General features: G+C 48.1%; 1 protein-coding gene and 1 non-coding gene across 7 annotated transcripts in view; both read right to left on the bottom strand.

Annotated features, from left to right (window-relative positions):
• The window catches only part of SRCAP (Snf2 related CREBBP activator protein), a 35,296-nt gene extending 14,746 nt beyond the window's left edge, over positions 1 to 20,550 (bottom strand). For 2 of the 6 annotated variants that reach the window (XM_077760347.1, XM_077760345.1), the window contains exons 1-24: positions 20,277 to 20,550; positions 18,741 to 18,814; positions 17,436 to 17,698; positions 15,836 to 16,087; positions 13,886 to 14,071; positions 13,504 to 13,644; positions 12,510 to 12,732; positions 12,114 to 12,394; positions 11,392 to 11,482; positions 11,146 to 11,235; positions 10,486 to 10,677; positions 10,072 to 10,400; positions 9,796 to 9,973; positions 8,886 to 9,022; positions 8,482 to 8,651; positions 8,192 to 8,384; positions 6,756 to 6,892; positions 6,479 to 6,665; positions 5,354 to 5,523; positions 4,695 to 4,960; positions 4,204 to 4,488; positions 3,560 to 3,724; positions 2,617 to 2,883; positions 546 to 2,041 (exon numbers count right to left, since the gene is read on the bottom strand). In XM_077760347.1, coding sequence (XP_077616473.1) covers positions 546 to 2,041; positions 2,617 to 2,883; positions 3,560 to 3,724; positions 4,204 to 4,488; positions 4,695 to 4,960; positions 5,354 to 5,523; positions 6,479 to 6,665; positions 6,756 to 6,892; positions 8,192 to 8,384; positions 8,482 to 8,651; positions 8,886 to 9,022; positions 9,796 to 9,973; positions 10,072 to 10,400; positions 10,486 to 10,677; positions 11,146 to 11,235; positions 11,392 to 11,482; positions 12,114 to 12,394; positions 12,510 to 12,732; positions 13,504 to 13,644; positions 13,886 to 14,071; positions 15,836 to 16,087; positions 17,436 to 17,489 — 5,490 coding nt within the window. In that variant the 5' untranslated portion in view covers positions 17,490 to 17,698; positions 18,741 to 18,814; positions 20,277 to 20,550. Of the gene's footprint in view, positions 1 to 545; positions 2,042 to 2,616; positions 2,884 to 3,101; positions 3,288 to 3,559; positions 3,725 to 4,203; positions 4,489 to 4,694; positions 4,961 to 5,353; positions 5,524 to 6,478; positions 6,666 to 6,755; positions 6,893 to 8,191; positions 8,385 to 8,481; positions 8,652 to 8,885; positions 9,023 to 9,795; positions 9,974 to 10,071; positions 10,401 to 10,485; positions 10,678 to 11,145; positions 11,236 to 11,391; positions 11,483 to 12,113; positions 12,395 to 12,509; positions 12,733 to 13,503; positions 13,645 to 13,885; positions 14,072 to 15,835; positions 16,088 to 17,435; positions 17,699 to 18,740; positions 18,815 to 19,796; positions 19,814 to 19,982; positions 20,085 to 20,276 lie in introns of those variants that run through there. The other 4 variants (XM_077760342.1, XM_077760343.1, XM_077760344.1 and 1 more) reach the window with 4 other exon arrangements.
• Positions 11,573 to 11,702, bottom strand: LOC144228665 (small nucleolar RNA SNORA30/SNORA37 family). The gene has a single exon (XR_013334244.1). It is a non-coding gene; the product is annotated as a small nucleolar RNA SNORA30/SNORA37 family (small nucleolar RNA).
• Positions 20,551 to 21,148: the final 598 nt, after the last annotated feature.

Here is a 21,148-nt window from a genome sequence, read left to right on the forward strand (position 1 = left end):
TCCCTCTCTCTCTGCACCCCTGTGCATGCTCTATCTCTCAAAATAAATAAATAATTTAAATAATTTTTTAAATAAATAAATAAAAGCACCTCAGGTCCTTGTCTGACAAAGGGAGAAAATGGATTACTATTTCTTTAAATGTTTATTTTTGAAAGAGAGGGACAGAGTGCAAGCAAAGGAGGGGCAGAGAGAGAGGGAGGAGACACAGAATTTGAAGCAGGCTCCAGGCTCTGAGCTGTCAGCACAGAGCCTGATGCAGGGCCTGAACCCACAAATGGTGAGATCATGACCTGAGCCAGTCAGACATTTAACCGACTGAGTCACCATGCCAGAATATGGACTATCATTCCCATTATACAGATAAACGTACAAGCCCAGCGAAGCGAAGGGACTTGTCCAACCACACATTCAAGCATCAGGTCTACAAATTTACCAGGCTTCGTAATTTACCAAGATAAAAATGACATTGTTCTGTTCCATCCATTCTACCAACACTTCAAAGAAACCCAACTGCCTTCCCTCTCCTCTGAGGCAGTAAAACTTACCAGATAGAAAGGGGAACGAGGTGGTGGTGGGGGTTGGCGTCGAGGCCGGGGACCACTGAACGAGGTAGCAGTGGAAGGAGGGCTGGGGGGACCAGGGCGCAACGTCAGTGTCTCAGGCTCATCCTTGGGAACAGGCAGCCGGGATACCATGGTGACGGGCAAGGGAGCAGCGCCAGATGCCGAAACCACAAGGGAGGATGCCTGGGAGGCTGGGGCCTGTGTTGAGACTGGGGCCAGCGCCAGAGTCTGGGCTGCAGCTGGACCCAAGGTGGGCATCGGAACTGGGGCAGGGCTCAAGGTCAACGTTTGCACTGAAGCTGGGGTCAGGAGTGAAGCAGATGATGATACCGGAGCCAAAGTCAGCGTGTGAGCTGGGGCTGGGCCCAATGGAGAAACTGGAGTCAAAGGGGGAGCCAGAGACAGCGCCTGAGATGGACCCAGTGGTGGTCCTGGTGCCAAAGACAATGTCTGGGCTGGAGATGGTACTAGGGATGACGCTGGAGTCAATGACAATGGCTGAGCTGGAAAAGGCCCCTGAGGGTTCCCCGTTCCCAAAGAGAGGGTCTGAGATGGAGATGAGCCCCCAAGGGTGGATGCTAAAGCTGGGGCTAAGGCCAGTGTCTGCGTAGAAGCCGGGCTTGGGAGAGGTGATGGAACAGGGGCTGGTACCATAGTCTGAGTTGATGATGGAGCCAACACAGGAGCTGGGGCTGGCACCAGTGAAGAAGCTGAAGCTAAAGGAGTTCCTGGAGTAGATGAAGAAGCCAAAACTGGAACTGGAGTCTGCGATGGAGCCAGGACAGGAGCAGGACCTGGCGATGGGGCCAGGACTGGAAGAGGAGCCAGAGAAGGAGCTGGAGGAGCCAGGATTGCGGTCTGTGGGGCCACCATGGGAGCCAGAGAGGTGGCTAAAGCCTGAGATGCAGAAGGTGCTGGAGCCAGAAGAGAAGCCTGAGCTGGAGCTGGATTTGGTGCTGCCGGAAAAGGGTTGCCCAGAGCAGAAGCTGGTACCAATACAGGTGAACATGCTGGGGCCACGGCTGAGTTCAACCCTGGAACATGTGAAGAGGCTGGAGCCAACAACAGAGGGTGACCAGTTGCCTGAGATGAAGACATAGATGGAGTTGTGGCCAAACCCAGAGTCAAAGCTGACGCTGATGGGGAAGCCCCAGCTGGTGCCAAAGAGGGAGGTCCAGGAGCCGCTGAGACAACAGGTGCCAGTGTTGGAGTCACATTGGTCAACAAGGCCGGGCCGGAGGCCGAAACAGGCAAGGAGGCCGAGATGGGAATGGTGAGCGGAGCTGAGGCCGGGGCAGGCGGTGTGGTGGAAACAGAGATGGGAAGTGAAGATGACACTGGGACGGAAACTGTTGAGGACACAGGACTAGCAAGGGGAGAGGAATTGGGAACCGGCATTGGAGAAGCTGGCCCAGGGAGCGGGGACTGCACAGGGAGAGGAGAAGAGATGGTCAACGGAGCAGCTCCGGGTGCTGAAGCTGTGGAGACAGAGCATGAGTTAGCCCCAGAATTTTTTTCTTGCCCTATCACCCTGTCCCACCTTCTCCTTTACCCCCATACTTTATGTGTTTCCCAGGAAACCTTCATTCCTACACCATGAGATCAAAGATTCAAGGATACTAACAATTTAACATTTCCCTTCCCTCCCAATATATATTTTAATGTTTTTAAATGTTTTATTTATTTCTGAGAAAGAGAGAGAGCGCGCGTGAGCAGGGTTAGGGTCAGAGAGAGAGGGAGACACAGAGCAGGCTCCAGGCTCTGAGCTGTCAACACAGAGCCCGAGGCGGGACTCAAACCCACGAACCCTGAGATCATCGCCTGAGCCGAAGTCGGACGCTTAACCGACTGGGCCACCCAGGCGCCCCTCCCTCCCAGTATTTTAAGAAGTAAATTCTAAACTGAGGCAAGGGTTCGGCAGCCTAGTTCTGGGGCCCACTACAAAGGCAAGTCAGTATGCTGATAAACAAGGATTCTGTTGCAACTAAGAAACCCTTGGGGCCCCTATCTCCATTCCTGGCAAAAACATCTGCTCTTAGCCACCTGGACTCACCACTGACTTCAGGCGAAGGACTGTGGACCAGCTTGAGAAGGGGCCTCACCAGAGTGGATGTGGGGATGGGGGCCCGGGCAGTACCCAGAGTAGGTGCAGGTGGCCGGCCAGGGGTTAACGTGGGGCGTGGAGTCAACACAGCTGGAAGCCCAGAGCTTGGAGGCCGGGGTGCTGGGGCCAACGGAGGAACAGGAGTCAGTCCATCCCGAGGGGCCTGTCTTACTACAATCTTCACCACGCCTGTATTATTCACCATGGTTGGTGGCACTGCAAGAGGAAGCTACATTGAGGGGAAGGTAGAAAAGAAACAAGAGACCCAAAGGATGGAAGAAGTCCAGGGGCAGGAGAGGGCAGCAGACAGATACTGGAGATACGGACAAGGGAAAATGACATTTAGGGAAGGCTGGACAGACAGTAGCCCAGGGCATGCCTGAAAGGACCAAGGCCAGCAAGGGCTAAGTAAGTAGGAAGGCCAGGCGCCTCACCCTGGTTAGCAGCAAGCGGAAGGCTGAGGCCAGTGGGGGCAAGGGTGGTGCTGGGGGTCGAAGAAGGCAGCACAGAGACAGGGGTGGGGCCAGGGGTCGGGGCCACGGCCTGGATGAGAGCCACATGGGCAGGCTGGCTGATGAGGTGGTGCTGCCCCCCTGCTGACACCAGGTGCACCACATTCCCTGGGTTAAGGGAAGAGAGAAAGAAAGAGAAGCAGCTATCAGCCGGAGGAGGGTAGAGGCAAGGGCAAGAGGAAAAGGAAAAAACAGAGAGGGGATAACGTCTCTAGAATGACCTCATCCCTTTTTCAAAAGATCCCTTCCAAACATTCCCCTTGGCCCCTCCCACCAAAAGCTAGGGAAAGAAACATAAACGCTGACATTTGAAAAGAGCAACAAAAACAGAGACAAGGAAGAGGAGAAAAAAGGCAGGACAGGGGGTGGGTTTTACCTACTTTGCAGCGGGCGGGGCTGCCCCACAGCAAGCTGGCGCACCTGCGCACCAGTCAAAGTCAGTTTGTTGCCCTGGATCTGGAAGGTGAGAGGTTTGCTTCCCCCTGCACTAGCTACTGGACGCTGTGCCAGTGAGGCCAACTGCCCGATGCTGACCACTTCGCCTGCTAGGAACAAAGAAGGGGTCTAATGTACACAGGGGCCACTCTAATGCCACTTTGCCTGATGAGACACAAGTCTCCAGTTCCTCTAATCCTCCCCCTCAATTTACCAGATTCCAATACACTCAGCCTTTGATGTGCTACTCCTTCCAATCTTGCTTGTTTGCGTAGCAATCTCCTTTACATCCTCTAATGGTCTGCCACCATACTAAGCTAATCACCACTCCAAACTCCATGCTGCCCTTTTACTCCAAATAACTTTCTACTGCTAGGTTTATCACAATTTATTCATCTTTGCGTCATCTCCCTCACCAGCCTCAGGACTCCCTGACAGTTCTTACTTGATTACGAATTTCCAGTGTATGGCAAAATGTTTTATGTTTGCTACCTAGAATTTTCTGCTTCCACATTTCCCAGCTTTTCTCCACTCCTGTGGCACATAAACCTTCCTCAAGTCTTTCACTCACAGACCCCTGAAAACTTACAGGGCAGGCGAGCCTGCATATCAGGAGACAGGATGAGGCGCTGTGGCGCAGGAGTAGTCGTCGGCACTGCCGTTGTGGGAGCAGCGGCTGTGGCGGTAGAGGTGGTGGTGGCAGCAGAAGGGAAAGTGTAGCCCGGTGGCACTGTCAGAGGCTTCAACAGGCTGGATGAGCCTGGAGGTGGGGCAGGGCTTAGGCGAACAGGAGCAGGTGGGGCTGGCTTCAGGGACAGGGTTGGTGTAGGAGGCCTTGAGGTCCCACTCAGGACCCCCAGGGGGGATGGCAACACTGCAGACAAAAAACAAACACCTGTCAGATATACCCCGCCTAGAGCCTTAGCCTGCTCCCAGAAGCCTCCTTACATGCTGCCAACCCATCAAACACCACACCCGTCTCCAACCCAGCTTCCTCAACAGTCCAATTTCATTACTTCTTCCCCAATTTCAATAACCTACATGAGGTATCCCCCAGCATCTTGGCCCCCTGTAACTCACCCTGGGGCAGAGGCCCACTATTTGGCTGCAGTGGGGGCAACAGAACAGGGCCAGGAGGCCGCGATGTCGGAATAAGTGGGGGCCCAACAGGTGAGGCTGACACCATCAGTGGTGCTGGCAGCACTGGGGGGGTTGGGCCAGGGGTGGGTTGGGTGGAGAGCTCAGGGCCTGGAGGGGGTCGGACCGGGACAGGGCCCAGGGGGGTCCGTGGGCTGTTCACCACCACCACTGTCCGGCCTTCTTGCTTGGGCACTGGCTGCAGCATCCTATGAGGACAAAAGTAAGAGAATGGGTAGCGAGGGAAAAAGAATAAGGTATAGAAAAAGAAAGGAATTAAGAAAGATGAGGCAGAAATATAGGCCAAGATAACAAAAGCAAAAGAGGTAAAGGGAAAGGACACAAAGGAGAAAGAAATTTGAGAAAACTGAAAAGCACCAAGCAGAGAAAGGGGGAAAGATCAGTGACAAACACGAGGGCCCCTCCCAGGACCCTCCTGTAGTTATTCTCTTCCCCCAAATCGTTCACAGTATTTTGCATCCATCCCATATAAACAGTCCAGCCTAGCCTCCAACTCTCTCCTTTCCATCCCAATTTCTGCCCCCAGCCAGCTTTAGCCACTTTTTCTAGGAACCCATCCCTTTATCCCTCAGCCCTGGTACCTGTTGACCTTCATCTTGACTGGTTTGGGCCGGGGTGGGGGGTCAGGAGCAGTAGCCACCTCTAGCAGTACCCGGCGGGAGAGGCGGTGCCGGGGTAGAAATGTGTCAGCCTCATATCTAGAGACACGACCCTCCAGGCCAATAAGATCAAACCGACCCATGTCTATCCGCTGGTACAAGAAGGAATACAAAAGCACGGTGTCAAAGGGACCAATATGCAATGATTTCTTAGCTATGACACCAACAGCACAGGCAGCAGCAACAACAACAAAAAACTTATAAATTCAACTGCATCAAAGGATACTATCAACAGAGTGAAAAACGAGCCATAGAATGGGACAAAGTATTTGCAAATCATGTACCTAATAAGGGTTAATATCCAAAACATATAAAGAACTCCTATAACTCAACTTAGTTTAAAAATTATCCAATTAAAAAATTGGCAATTATCTTGAATAGATATTTCTCCAAAAGAAATATACGGTAAGCATATGAGAAGATGCTCAACATCAGTAATCATTAGAGAAATACAAATAAAAACCACAATGAGGTACCACCACCTCAAACCCGTTAAAAAGATAGCTATTATGATGAAACAAAATTACAGGTGCTGGCAATGATTTGGATTAATTAGAATCTTTGTGCACTGCTGATAGGAATGTGAAATGAAGAACGCACTACAGAAAACACTATGGAAGTTCCTCAAGAAATTAAAATAACCATATGCTTAAAAATGGTTAAGATGATAAATTCTGTTGTGTATTTTATAAGAAAACCAAACACTGGGGGCGGGGGGTAATGTGACCAAAAAGAAGGAAAGGAACAGGAAAACAAAATAATGTTTTAAGTATTACTAACACACAATGCACTTTCAAAAATATTAACACAATTCTCACAAACATACCAAAGATAATAGGCCTTATACTCAATACTTTCAAGGGCAAGCAAACTTAGGGTTAGAAATTAATAATTAGCTTGCCAAAAATCACACAGCTAGAACACAATGAAACTAAGTGAAAAGTGCTGAGATTACAGGGAGGTAAGGATGCAAAATGTCGGACTGCAGCCTTAAGAAAAAGATGCAGGGTCGGAGTATTGCCAATAATCTTGGGAGCAACTACTTACCTGGAGCGGGTGGACATCAGTGGCCCTTAGCACCAGAGAGGCGGTGCTAAAGCAGATTCCAGGGGTGATGAATGGGGAGGTAACAGGTCGAGGGTCAAACAGGTTTGGATGATTGCAGACTTTTCGCAACTGCATCAAAATGTTGATGACACTCATGAAATGGCCTGTGGCTAGCGTCTCCTTAGTTCTGGGAGAGAGGAAAAAATACATGGAGCATCCTGACAGTCACATCTACTCTAACACAGGGTCACAGGGTCCACCCTCTGTCCTCCCTTACGTGGTCTGTGCCATGAAGTCGTCATAGAGACATCGTTGGCGCTTGGAGAGCCGGCAGCGGATAACATGCTCATATTTTTTAGGCATCTGCTTCTCAACATCCACCTTAACTCGGCGCAGCAAAAAAGGCCGCAAAACCTAGAAGCAAATAAGCAGAAGGCTGACAGGAGAAAAATGGGCACTGAGCCCAAGCCTAGGCCCTCTAGCTGGGTCCTGGCCTGATGACCAGCAGAGCACTGGCTTCACCCTTCAGTAAACACTCATGAAGCCATGAAGCATGCCAGGAACCAATCACACAAAGATGAGTCAAATGTAAACCCTCTTCCCAGGACTTTACTATCTATTGAAGGAGATAAACATAATGATGATGATACCAACCTTAAGAAATTATTACAAAAACAATGAGGGCAGAGTGACTAACTCTCTTTGATGACTCAAATTACATTTGAAGGAGTAACTGTAAATCTATATTATGAAAGTAAACCCAGGAGAGAAGCTAAAAGAAAAACTGGCAATGACACCACCACAGAAAACAAAAGGCAGATCTGAAAATCCCAAGGGGTAAAAATCTGATAAAACATAGTCTTTATTTTAGCTTATTTTTATTCATTAAAAAATGTTTTTAAAGTTCATTTTATTTATTTTCAAGAGAGGGAATGTGGAACAGGAGCGGAGAGAGGGAGAGAGGGAGAGAGGGAGAGAGAGAGAAGAGGCTCCGCATCACCAGCATGAAGCCCAATGCGAGGCTCCAACCCATGAATCATGAAATCATGACCTGAGCCGAAGTCAGACACTCAACCAACTGAGCCGCCCAGGAACCCCAAGACATAGTTTTTAAATTGCTATGGAAGAAATGAAAAATAGGAATAAAATGAAGGGAAGAGATATAGTTAAAGATGGCTTGAGATGTTTGGCTTAAAACAGAATGAGTTCAAAAGAAACTTTCAATTAAAGGTATCAAGTCAGAAATTTAAATATAGGTTGACTGGTCTAAAGAGTCATGAAAATAAAAATAAAAATTGCAGAATCTTTAAGTCTTAAAATGTGTCAACTGAGGAAAAAAACGTAAAGATGAGAATACTGAGAGATGTTACTTAAAAGATGGGCAAAGGAAGAGGAGCCAAAGAAAAAAAGAGATAAAGAGAGCCCAACAAAAGTTGATGAAAGCCCAGTAAGAAAAAAAATCTAAGCAAGGACTGATCAGTAGTGTCATTCTACTCAGAGAATAAAGACAGAAACCTCACAATTAGGAAAAAATGAGTAAAATGATGACTAAGATGAGGTCACTCAATTTGGCAATGGGTTAGTCACTAGAACACCGTTACTTGGACAACAGTGAATTTAGCCCAGCACTGCCTTCCTCTCCATAAAGGTTTTCTAGGTATTGCCCTTAGTTCGTCATTCCCAATACCCCTGACAAACTGTTACAGGCCCTACCTTGTGGAGGCGTTTGACCAGACCTTCATTGTACTCTTGGCTGCCCTCAATCATGCCAGTCAGGGGGTTAGAGAACCATTCTTTAAACTCGCGATGAGACTGGAAGACATGGGGCATCAAAAAGTGCATCAAGGACCACAGTTCCATGAGGCTGTTCTGCAAGGGAGTTCCTGTGAGGAGAAGGCGTCTCTGGCTGCAAAGAAACAGAGGAAATTAGATTGGTCAGCAAGGTCCCAACCTTCCAAGCATCCCACCCTTCACCTCCTACAAACCCCCATTGCTATCTCTACCTGTTGAAGTTGAGCAGTGACTGCCAGCGCTGTGACTTGAAGTTCTTGATGTTCTGAGCCTCATCCAGAATGAGATAGCGCCAGTTCTTGCGGCGGAAGGCCTGGTGGTCCTGCAGCACCAGCTTGTAAGATGTGATACACACATGGAAGGCATTGGGCTTGGTCCAGCCCTGTGAGGTATTAAGAGAAAGTAACAGATAATGTGGTGAAAAGAAAAGAAAGGAGAAAAGGAAGATATGGTAAAGTCCTCAAAGGACATAAATCAGGCTAAGAGAAAAGAAAAAGTCCCAGGAGCAGAAGGGAACAACAGAAAGGGTAGGGAAAAGAGCTCCTCTGAGAAAAGGGCCTAAGAGTAAAAGAGCCATCAATGGGGGGAAGGGGAGTGATCACATGGAGGAGCAAACCTGCCGCTTGAGCTTCCTCTCTTTCTGGGCTCCATAATAAGTGAGGATTTTAAAGCTGGGGCACCACCGTTTCAGCTCCATCTCCCAGTTCAGCATCACACTGGTGGGGACAATGATCAAATGGGGACCCCAGTTACCTGTTTAGCAAAAGAATAAGAGATGTACAGCATGGTGACTAGAGTTAATAATAGTGAGTTGCATATTTAAAAGTTGCTAAGAGATATCTTAAAAGTTCTCATCACACACAAAAAAAATTGTTTTTCTAATTGTTTGTCGTGGTGGATGTTAACTAGATTTCCTGTACTAGTCATTTCACAATGCACCCTAACATTGGAACGTTATGCTGTGAACCTGAAACATAATGTTGTATGTCAATTATACCTCCATTTAAAAAAAACAAAATTAACTTAGAAAGATTCTAAGGAAAAAAGATGATAAGGAAATATATACTTTGGGGTTCTTTTTTTTTTAATGTTTATTCTTGAGAGAAAGACAAAGCGTGAATGGGGGAGGAGCAGAGAGAGAGAGGGAGACACACATTCCGAAGTAGGCTCTAGGCTCTGAGCTGTCAGCAAAAGCCTGACACGGAGCAGAACTCACGAACCATGAGACCATGACCTGCGCCAAAGTCGGACACTCAAACTGACTGAGCCATACCCAGGTGCCCCAAACTTTGGGATTCTGTTCTGGTTCCTGAGGTATAACCCTGACCATTCTGTCGTGATGGTCCTTCCTAAGAATCCTAGCACTTACACTAACATCTTCACAGTTACTAACCAGAGTCAATGAAGCTACTAAGACAACAGCAAAAACAGTGAGAATTTGACCATCCTGCAGCTAGAGTCACCATTAAACAAACTTTGCAGGGAGCTGGCCAAGGAGCGCAAGACAAAAGGCCCTGCCTTGTTACCTTTTTCACAGGCCAAGTGGGCCAGCAAGGAGATGGTCTGGATTGTCTTGCCTAGCCCCATCTCATCAGCAAGAATACCATTAAGCTTCTTCTCATACATAGTAACCAGCCAGTCCAGCCCAATGTGTTGGTACTCCCGGAGCTGGCCCCGCAGGAGCAAAGGAATGGGTGTCTTCACCTGGTAGGGAGGAAAGAGATTCAGGGTAGCAATGAGGCATCAGTTGCTGAGAAACAAAGTCAAGATAGGAGAAAACAGAAGCTGGGGCCTGGGAATACCTGGGTGGTGGCCAAGGTATAACCCTTGGGCTGCAGACTTTCAGCTGCTGCAGCGATGTCAGTAATTTCTTTCTTAGGGCCTAGAGTAGTGGCAGGCCCTGGGGTGGGAGGTCCACTGCCCCCATCTGCCTCACTCTGCTCTTCATCCCGGGCAAGCAAGTACTCCACCCCAAAGTCATCATCTTCCTCCTCTTCCTCATCTGCTTGGCTCTGTGATCGAGACTCCTCAGACTCCTCAGAATCAGATTCCTCTGATTCTGAACTCCCGCTTGTTTCTTCCTCTTCTGAATGCTCATCTTCCTCTTCCTCGCTCTGCTCCTCAGCAGATTCTAAAGCACAAAACAAAGGCTTAGTGCTCACCATACCTACTCCTCCAGTGTCTCCCCTCCAGTGTGCCCAAGACCATACACCCACCTGATTGACTGCTACTATCCTCTTGAGGAGCCTCTTCAGCTTCTGTGGCCCCCTCTGGTTCACAGTCAGAGCTGTCAGCCTCAACCTCATCTTCATCTTCTTCTTCTTCACTACTCCCAGAGCCTTGGGCCGAGGCATCAGAAGCATAGGCTCCTGCATACTGCTGCAGTAACTCCTCCATAGACAGCTCACCTGGAGAAGAAACGAAGGATAAGCTTTGGGAGCTTCAAGGGAAAGGGCACAAAAGAGAAAGGGAGGTCTGAGTAGGACGAGTTCATTTTATCTAAGTTTCTAAACACACTACTAGGCCCAGGTCTGAAGGGAGGCAAAAGAGTTTGCTTTCAGCACCAGCTACTCTGGAACTATGGATGATGCTGCCTCCCGCTACGAAGGACAGTATCAAACTAAACCTCTCTCTAAAGTTCAAGCCAAAAAGCTTCTTACATTAGTCCCACTAAGCTGTCATATCACTTTGTTCAAACTTCCATCACAACCAGTCCTCAAATTCTATTTATAATTATTTGTTTACATCTGTCTTTGTCATTAGACCTGGAGTTCTTCCAAAGGGGATAAAGAGTGTCTTATTCATCTCTTTATCCCTGGCACTCTGCACAGAGGAGACACCAAGTGGATGTTCAGTAAATTTCTGCTTAATGTCACCTTCTCGAGCCAACTCGCTCAGCTCCATGGCATGATCCACCTCCCCTTCCAACTGCTCCTCAGCTGCTATAGTATCCTCTTCATCTTCCGCTAGGAAAGAGAATGAAGCAAAATCAATGGCAATATAATCAATGGCAATATAATCATAGAACACAATCCAAGTGGAAGAGGAAGAGAAAGCATGAAATGTTAGGCCCAGACAATTCAAAGAGTAAAGGGCAACAGGATAAAGAGAACAAGCCTGACCTTCATCCTCATTGGCAGTAAACTCTTCATCGTCCTCATCTGGATGCCAGGGCTGTTTCTTGCGCTGTGTGACAGAGGGTGGGGGCTTTATCTGTATGGCAAAAGATGTAAAGGGAGAAGACCTAAAGTTAGAGGAGCAGGAGAAAGGTACAATGTTGAATATGATGTCAGAGAGCAGTCTCTCTGTCCCACTGAGTGACAGCTGCCACTGGCACAGGCCCCAGGGCAAGGATGCAATCAACGGTTTTCTTTCAGCACCAGCTACCAAATCCTGGCCCCACTGCCTGGGGGAGGACCTGTGAAAGTGCTAAATAAGAAACACAGGTCCCCAACACCATCCCATTTCGCTCACACATATGGCGAAAGAGAGAGCTTAGGTCCAGAAAAGACTTCAAGATTATCATCCCAGGTTCAAACCTACAAACCAATAGGGAGTATTAGGACCATTTCACAGAAGTGGCAAGAACCACAGTTATCGTTTCAAGACCATAAGGCAATTAGAGTACAGCATACTCTTCCACTACGGCATCAGAAAATGTCCATCTCTGAATACAACTTGCCCCAAACCCAGAATCCTCCGTCGATCCCCAAATGAGAGCCAACTGCCCTTAACCAGGGAGGACTCCTGAAAATCACAAATGATCTCACAGACCAGAACTCAGTCCTTGAACCTCTACCTCTGCTCCCACGGTGAGCCCTTCCTCTACCCATTCTCCCTATACCTTCAACACTTCAGAGGGCTCTTCTTCTTCACCACCTTCTTCAGGCCCATCTCGAGTGTCACTGTCACGAGATGAGGGGGTTCTCGAGGGGCTGGAAGGCCCTCCTAGCAGCTGAGGGGGAAGGGAACGGAGCAGCTCTTCCAATGGCAATTCTCCCTCACGTCGAAGCAGCTCAATCTCACGCCTCTGGGTCTCTGCATCATTGCCTTCCTGTTGTTCTTCAACCTCAATCGTCTCCTCATCATCCTCTTCCTCCTCCTCCTGGGGCTGGAAGTCCCCATCTATAGCAGGAGAACAAGGTCACAAAGTCCACGGGGCCCTGCAAGCCACAGGGTGGGTTTTCAGCTCTGGAAAGGGTACATGAGGAAGAGTAACAGAGCCAAAGAGGACACACACCTTCATCATCCAGCCTGGAAACCGGGGGTGGAGGACTAGAGGCAGCTGAGGAAGAGCCAAGGCAAGGGGAAGAGCCAGCTTTGCTGGATGCTAGTGGCTGGTTGAGGCTCTGAGACAAAAGGTCTGAGTATTTTTCAGTTTGCCCCACAATGAAATCCAGGTGTAGATCCAGAGCTTTTTTACGCTTTTCCTCCAACCGGGACTGTTGCTTGAATTGCACCACCTGCCACAGCACAAATGGATGGGTCACTAAAATAATATTCATATACTCCTTTAACCAACACTTAAGGAAGGCTTCTATATGCTAGGCCCTGAGCTGGCTTTCCCGGAGGGAAGAGCTAAATGACCTTAAAGGTCCTTCTAATGAAGCACAAAGAGAGCACAGGAAAGAGAAGAACCAATTTAACTTCAGGCAGCAGGGAAAGATTTACAAATGTATCTGGAGCTGAATCTTAAAGACTAAGTAGGTGTTCCCTAAGTGGAAATGAAAAGAAAGTCATTGCTTGGCAGCAAAAAGAGCATAGGTAAATTACCAGCAATGTGCAAAACAAAAGAACAATTGAAGTGGAAAAGAGAAGGAAAGGAACTGGCAGGAGACAAAAGTAAAATACAGAAAGAAACCCAGTAGCACTTGAGAAAAGACAGAACTTAATATATGAGAACAATTTGATTAATGAGAACTTTGATGTAAATATTTAAGCAGGTAAATGGCACTGAGAGGTTTAGAAAAAGCATGCTGAATGTCCTGCAAAGGACAGATGGCCTAGAGGGATCAAGAAGTCCTATTAACATTCCCCAAAGGCAGGGCCATATTTTTCCACTGTCTTTCTTGGCATTCAACTCTGGAGAGATCCAATACAAAACAGAAAACTCATTAGAGTTGCTTGAAATTAGAATAATCACTCTCCCAAGGAGAAGTTTCAATCATTCCTGGTACCATGCTACCCACCTAACACACCTAAGACATTTCCCTTTCCCAATCCCTGCTGCCTACCTTCTCCACATTGCTCCAGAACTGCCTGACGTCCTTGGCCATGGTGGAGGCAATTCGGCGTAGCTTGGCTTGCTCTTCCCTCCGAGCCCGCTCTTCTTTCTGCCGCTGCTCCTCGTGGTGCCGGATAACCATGCGCACAACCTGTGGGAATGAAGAACCAGAGTGAAAACTCCAAGGCCAGTCTCCTATCCGCTCCTTGTTGTCAAGAACAAAAAAATAATCAAGTGCAAGACATTCGAGAAGTCAGAGCTTCCCTCTTGAGACTATAGACAATAATAAGCACCCTACACTGTTCTGTTAGGTTCCCTTCCAACAATCTTCATATAAAGGAAAACGAAACCTAGAAAAAAAATATGGAAGGTAAGCTCAGTTGAGGACATACCTTACGGGCCACACCCCGTTTCCAACGACGCTCCTGAGCAAAGTCAGCAGAGAGCCATTGCATCTCCTCACATAGATAGTCCCAGTGGCCTTTGGGGCGGGGAGGCTCCGGCACTTTAGGCAGCCTCTTCAGTGACCAGAAACCCTCCTTCCGCAGCTCAGCAATCCGAGTCTCAATCTCAGCCTCCTAATGAGGAAGAGTTAGGTCAAGTTACTGGACATAAAGTCCACCTCAGGAACACAGCTGAGTTCCTGGGCACTGATTATGTATAGGCACTATCTGAACCGAGTGTTTATGTCTGTCTTAAGTCCACATACCAATACTGCAAGTAGGTATTACAATCTTCACAGGTGAGTTATAAAAAAAAAAAAAGAAAAAAGATCAGGGAAATTAAGCAATTTACTTCAGATCACACAACCAGGAAGTGATAAAAGCTGGGAATTCAAAATACATCTAATGACTTTAGACACTAAATTTCATTCCATTATTTCACTCAATCTCCATGCCCCACGATTATAGGAAAGACACAGGGCGCCTAGGTTAATCAGCTGGTTAAGTGTCTGACTTCGGCTCAGGTCATGATCTCGCGGTTCCGTTGAGCCCTTCATCAGGCTCTGTGCTGACAGCTGGGAACCTGAACCCGCTTCTGATTTTGTCTCCCTCTCTCTCTGCCCCTGCCCTGCTTGTGCTGTTTCTCTCTCTCTCAAAAATAAAGCTAAACGGGGGCACTTGGGTGGCTCAATCGGTTGGGCGTCCGACTTCGACTCAGGTCATAATTTCATAGTTTGGGAGTTCAAGCCCCGCATCGGGCTCTGTGCTGACAGCTCGGAGCCTGGAGCCTGCTTTGGATTCCGTGCCTCCTTCTCTCTCTGCCCCTCCCCAACTTGTAACCTGTCTCCGTCTCTCAAAAATAAATGTAAAAATTAAAAAACAAAAAAACCTAAACATAAAAAAAATTTCTTTTGAATATAGGAAAGATTTAGAAAAACAAAATCCAAGGGGAGCCTCCAGAGAAGCAGGGAGTATAAAGACTTCCTTACAGACTATATAGAAAGGATCTGCATCACTGTACAATTCCATTTGCCAAAGAGTGTTCCTGCTTACAAATAGATTGTAAAGCCCAACATACACAATCTTGTTTGTTTTTGGAAAACACTTTTAAATTATAATATAAATATGTACACCTTTTTGTGAAAATACTAAAAACTTATACACAAAAAATTAACAACAGTTCTTACACAAAAAAATCAACACTTTCTATCATGGTTAAGTTTCCTAAGCAAAAAACTGAAAGCACTTGAAACATTTTTTATTTAACAGAGATGACTTAAAAACTCAAGACAATTGCCTTTATTATGCTTGTCCTCTCCAGACAAAAACTAAATCAGAGGAAATTACAGCCAGAAATGAAACAGGAACTAAATGGCCTGACAATGAAGGAAACATCAAGACAGGCCTGGGTACTGGACCAATGGCTCTCAAATTTAAGCATGCATCAAAATCATCCAGAGTGTTACAGATTGCTGGACCCTACCCACTGAGCTTTAAATGGATAGGTAGAAGAGGGGTACCAAGAAACCCGCATTTCTAATTTCCCAAGTGATGCTGATGGTCCAGAGATCATGCTTATCACTGGGTAAGTATAAGCTAGAGGACAGAAATGGGAAGCAGAAACCAGCAAATCTTAAGAGCTTTATAGTTTACGTAACACTTTTATGTCTACTTTCCCCTTTAATGTAGACCTCACAACAGTCTATGAGATTATTACACCGTGTCTACTTTACAAAAAAGAAAATTAGGCTCAGATCAAACAACCTGCTCAAGATCATGTAAGTTAAGGCAGAGCTTATACTCTAAATCCACAAGGAAAGAAATGTAAAGGGCCCATGGGACATAGGAGTTAAAGAAGGAAGACTCCCAAGAACCTTCATAGGCATTTCCAATACATACATGCTTGGCCTGCTCTGCAATTTCAGCATGGCTCTTCTCCCACTTTGGGCCCTTGTTAGCAAGGTCAGCAGCCTGAGGTAAGCTGAGTCCCTCCAATGGCACCGTGGCACCATCTGGGGGCCCTGGAGGTCCATCCAGAGAGGAATCTTGAGCTATATGCTGGGGAGAGATGCCGCCTGCCCCACTAGAGGCTGGGGAACTGGATGAGGCAGGGGACACAGGATTGCTGCCTGTCATGCCGTCCGACACCATCTAGAAAAACAGACAAATGAACGCTTAGCACTGTACCAGAAGTTCTAAGCATATTATTTCACTCTATCACTCTATCTTCACAAGAAAAAAACTACAAATTATCAACCTCACTTTTAATAAACACAAACATTTGGAACAATCTTTGAATAAGATGTTAAAGATAACAGAGCCAAGTTCACAGATACTTGGCATGCGAGAGGAGTTAGAGCCTGACATGTACAGTTCCCAAATTCAAGAATAGTATAGCATATAACTTCAAATCCTAATGATCATTTCATATCCTCAATGATTTGACTCACATAAACAACTCCCTATTCTTCCCTCCTTTACATATCAAGTATGGCAGATTCACGTATTAAAATAAATTTGAGTAAACCACTGTATTCAAAAAGCAACAACAGGGGCTCCTGGTTAGCTCAGTCGGTTGAGCGTCCAACCTGGTTAGCTCAGGTCGTAATCTCACACTGAGTTCGAGCCCTGCATCAGGCTTGCTGCTGTCAGCACAGAGCCCACTCCAGATCCTGTCTCCCTCTCTCTCTGCCCCTCCACTGCTCATGCTCTCTCTCTCAAAAATGAATAAACATTTATAAAACAAATACAAAGAACACCTAAACCTCTTTAGGTTCTTCATCAATCTTGGGAGTTTCCTTTACCAGGAAGCTGGGAAGGAGAGGGGAGGGAGGTTGGTCACTGTTCTCAAACACCCACCTATTACTTCACAAGGTACTGCACAAACATAATAAGTAGAGAACAAAGTCTCACTTAAATGGTGATAGTGAGGAAACTCCTAAAAGTCACTCCAGCATATTAGTCACTCCAGCATATGTGCCACTGAAATTCCTACCTCAGTTAAACGACAAACTGTATGCCACAAAATTTCCCAGCTACTAGGAAAATTCCAAGTATCAAATCCATACCCATCAAAAGCCACTCTACGTAAACCTAGGTATGTCTGCTCTCAAAATCCATGTTTCTTCTATTCCTGGACTTCCTTGGTCTGAGAAAAGAATGAGTACCACACACCATCTATAACTTATGTTGCTCCAACTCCAAAAAACTGATCTACTCTCAAAGCTCACAATCTTAGGAGCATGTTGTCTCAACCTCCATTTCTAACCTAGCCTAATTCAACCCTTTTCAGGTTTCCACACTCTTAAAGATCAACATTACACTACTGTCAAGTAGAATATATCTAACAGGCTTGGTGGTCAAGCTGACCACCAAAAATTTTCCAAACACAGACAGTAAGGATCATGGAAATGTGACTAAAACTTGCCATATTTCTTCTACATCTGAGCCAATAGCCCACAAAGCAGAAGCAGAGAAGTAACCCTTCCCACTTTCAAACCTGTGTCTGCAGGACTGGGAGCTGAGGGTGAGCAGGGGAGGGGCTGCTCTGCATGGTCCCACTCCCAGGCTCCTCTTTGGACGCCTGAAGAATGACTGGGTCGTTATCACCACTGCTGCTGGCCGAGGGGCTGGCGTCCGGCTGCAGGGCATGCTGGGAGCTGGCCTCATTCTGGGCCACCGGCCACCGGGACCCGCCTTCCAGGGCCCGGGGCCCACTAGGGCGTCCCAGCCTCCGCTCAGGTCCACCGGCCTCTGGAGCACCTTAGAGAGGGTTAGAAGAGTAGAAACAGGATTTTAAAAGATGAATGAATCTTTGAAGGAAATAGAAAAAAAGAATAGGGGTGCCTGAGTGGCTCAGTTGGTTGAGTATCAAACTTTTTTTTTTTTTAACTTTTTAAGTTTACTTATTTGCAGAGGAGGGGCACAGAAAGAAGGAGAGAGAATCCCAAGCAGGCTCTGTGCTATCAGCACAGACCCCAACATGGGGCTCAATCTCACCAACGATGAGATCATGACCTGAACTGAAATCAAAGAGTCCGATGCTTAACCAACTGGGCCACCCAGGCGTCCTGAGTCTCCAACTCTTGATTGCAGCTCAGGTCATGATCCAGGGTTGTGGGATCAATACCCACGTCAAGCTCCACGCTGACCATGGAGCCTGCTTGAGATTCTCTTTCTCCCTCTCTCTGACCACTGCAACTCACGCGTACATGCAAGCAACTCTCCAAAAAAAAAAAAAAAAAAACCCCTCACACACACACACACACACACACACACAAAACCCCCACAATAACGTTGGAGACTCTATAAATGAACAATGATTATGGTCTACATTTCTTGAGCATCCACTACATCATATTTTCCTAAACACTGACTTGATACATTCTATAATCCTCACAACTATCTTGGGAACTAAGTACTTTTCACACCTTAATAAATCTTTAGTTCCTTCTATAGACTGAAGATAGAACCATACAAAAAAGATCCCTAACCTAAATGAAGCATTCTAACATTTTCCCTATTTTATAAATTAGGAATTCAGTACACAGAGAAACCTAAATAACTTGCATAAGGTCACACAGTAATGAACTAACAGAAAGACTTAAGTTGAGGTAGCCTCATGCCAAAACAATGGAGAATGTGCTCCTTGGCAGAGCTAGGGTGATCAGGCCTTCTTTATCCATACTCCCACTTTTGTTGTTGCACCAATGCCATCAAACCAAAAATACCGACTTATAATTTCTCTCATCTCAAACCTCTTTCCCATTAGCATCATCACAAAACACGGTATATGAACTCTCACCTGTGTGAGCTGAGACCACAACCCCTGTGAAAGTCTGTACTTCCACGGTGCCGCCGTACTGAGGGGAATCACGCCTGAAACAAACAGAAGGGAAGGAAAACAGCAGTGAGAAACCAATCCACATTTGCCAACTACATCCATCAAAGCCTTCTTTACAATAACTTTTGACGCTTTTAAACATACCCGAATCAAAGGCTGAAAACAAGAGAATTAAACAGTAGTAAGAGCTTGTGTTCCACAAAAATAAAGGCAAAATCATGGTTTGCGAAAAGAGAATTCCCTAGAGACATAAGATTCTGGCTGGAGGAGCACTGTAGGGAAGCAAAGGAAAAAGAAGTTTCAAAAGCTTAAGCATAAAAGGCTACAGCCACTGAATAAAGGAATAAATTACAAAGCAAAACAAAAAAAAAAACCCTGTCACATCCAAAAGCTCAAAAAGACGTTGGCTGCCTGGCAGCCTGCTCTCCTTCCCAGGAAGGGGTGAACATTCAGAATCACTGCCTTCCTCAGGGTAGAACCCCATAACTCCTATACCTGCGCCATGAAGACACTTCCCCAAACACAGGAACTGCAGCAGGAGACATTAGAGAAGTCACAAGTGAGCAACCCGCTCAGCAAAGAACCATGCCCCGGAAACAGGCAAGGTAAACCCATCAGAGGCCCGGAAGTGTTTCCCCGTGTTTAAGGAAATTTCTCAACCACGGAGCAGCCTTCGATTCACTCCTTCCTCCACAACAGATTCACAGGACCCGAACTAACCAGAATCCAACACGCTTGAACTCTTGACCCCCGGCTTCACGCCTGTCTCCCAACTCCTTACAACAGACTGACCCGACGTGACCCCTGACCTCTGCCCCCAAGTCGCCACTAACCCTGATAGCCCCGCCCCCTCCCAGACTCCCACCCCACCCAACGTGCGCGACAGACTGGGGGAGGGGCCCGCGCGTGCGCGACTCGAAGTGGAGAGAGCCGGCTGCGCGCACCGCCCGGGGGCTCCCGCCAGAGCCCAAACCCACGCACGCAAGGGTCTCAGGCTGGGAAGTGTCTCATCCCTACCCGTCAGGGAGCCCCCCAACACCAGACCGCGAAAGGCTGACATAAGGGAGGGCTCGAGCCGCCAGGTCCTGGTTGCTGACTGGATATGGTGGGCGCGCGCCCCGACTCCTCATCCCACGCCCCCCTTCCTCTTCCCGCGCGCCCCTGGGGGGGGGGCTTGGGGTTGGTGGGCGGGCAGGAGCGCACCTGGGTCCGTCCTCTCAGGGCTCGCTCGCTCGCTCAGGCACGCGTGCGCAGACGGGCGGGAGGGGAGAGGCGATGCGCCCGGGCCCAGTGCTGGCCGGCCTGGCCCCCCTCAGCCTGTCTCTATGGGCGCGCGCCGACAGCCTCGCGCACCGGCCCCGGGGCCCCGGCCGAAGGTGCGCGCGCAGCACCCCGGGAAGGTGGGAGGAGAGGCGGTGGCGGAAAGATGCGCGCGCAGTCACCCGTCAGGGGAGGGGGAACTGTGGAGTGTCCGCCATCTTGTCTCCCTCTCCTTACCTGCGTCCTCGGGGGCGTGCGCACCACCCCCCCTCCCGCTGAGGAGGGGGGAGGGCCCCCTCTTGGCCGCTGCCTTCGCGGCCTTTAAATTCCCCTGGGGCCCGCGGCTACTGCCTCCGCCTTGCTTCCACTGCCTCCTCTCACGGCGCAGAGATGCGGACGGTGGGTGGGAAAAATGGGAGACGCTACTCTCGGCGAACCGCCGCCGCCGCTTCCGAGGCCCCACCAAAATGGCCGCCGCCGTCTCGGCCGCCACCACCAACACCACCACCACCACAGCTCTCTATCGCTACCGCCGGCGCGGCCCGTCCTCTCGCGAGAGACAGTAACTGGAGGTTGGAGGAACGGGAAGGCTCGCGTGCTAGCGTAGGGCGCTGTCCGAAACGCAAAGCATGCTGGGAGATGTAGTGCACTAGGAGGCTCCGCGCTTGCCCCGCGGCACAGCGTCTTTATCCTCCACCAGATGAGGTGCCAGTGGAGCTGCATTGCGGCTGCCAATTCGGACCAGTCCCCCGTTTTTTAATAGATCACCCAGAGAGCTGAAGCAGTATGTCAGGCATTTTCAGCAAGTTAGTAGCAGAGCTAGGGCCTCTGGATTCCCAAAGCAGTCCACTTTTACAGAGAGCTGCTTCGTTTTGCGCAAGGTTGGTTTTCCCGTTAGCTCCCAAGCACCTATATGCCATTTGTTGGCCAACTTTCTAGGTTAAGAAATCCTTTGAGATACCCTCACCCTAGAATAGAATAATAACAGCTACCTTCAGCTGAGACCACTTTGTGCACTAATTCTTTTAATCCCAACAATGCTCCATTTTACAAATGAATTGAGGCTCGTAAATTAACCAGTGACAACCCAAAGCCAGAGTTCATAGGCA

The sequence above is a fragment of the Crocuta crocuta genome, unplaced genomic scaffold (genome assembly GCF_008692635.1).
Source record: "Crocuta crocuta isolate KB4526 unplaced genomic scaffold, BGI_CrCroc_1.0 scaffold73, whole genome shotgun sequence".
Classification (NCBI taxonomy): Eukaryota; Metazoa; Chordata; class Mammalia; order Carnivora; family Hyaenidae; genus Crocuta; species Crocuta crocuta.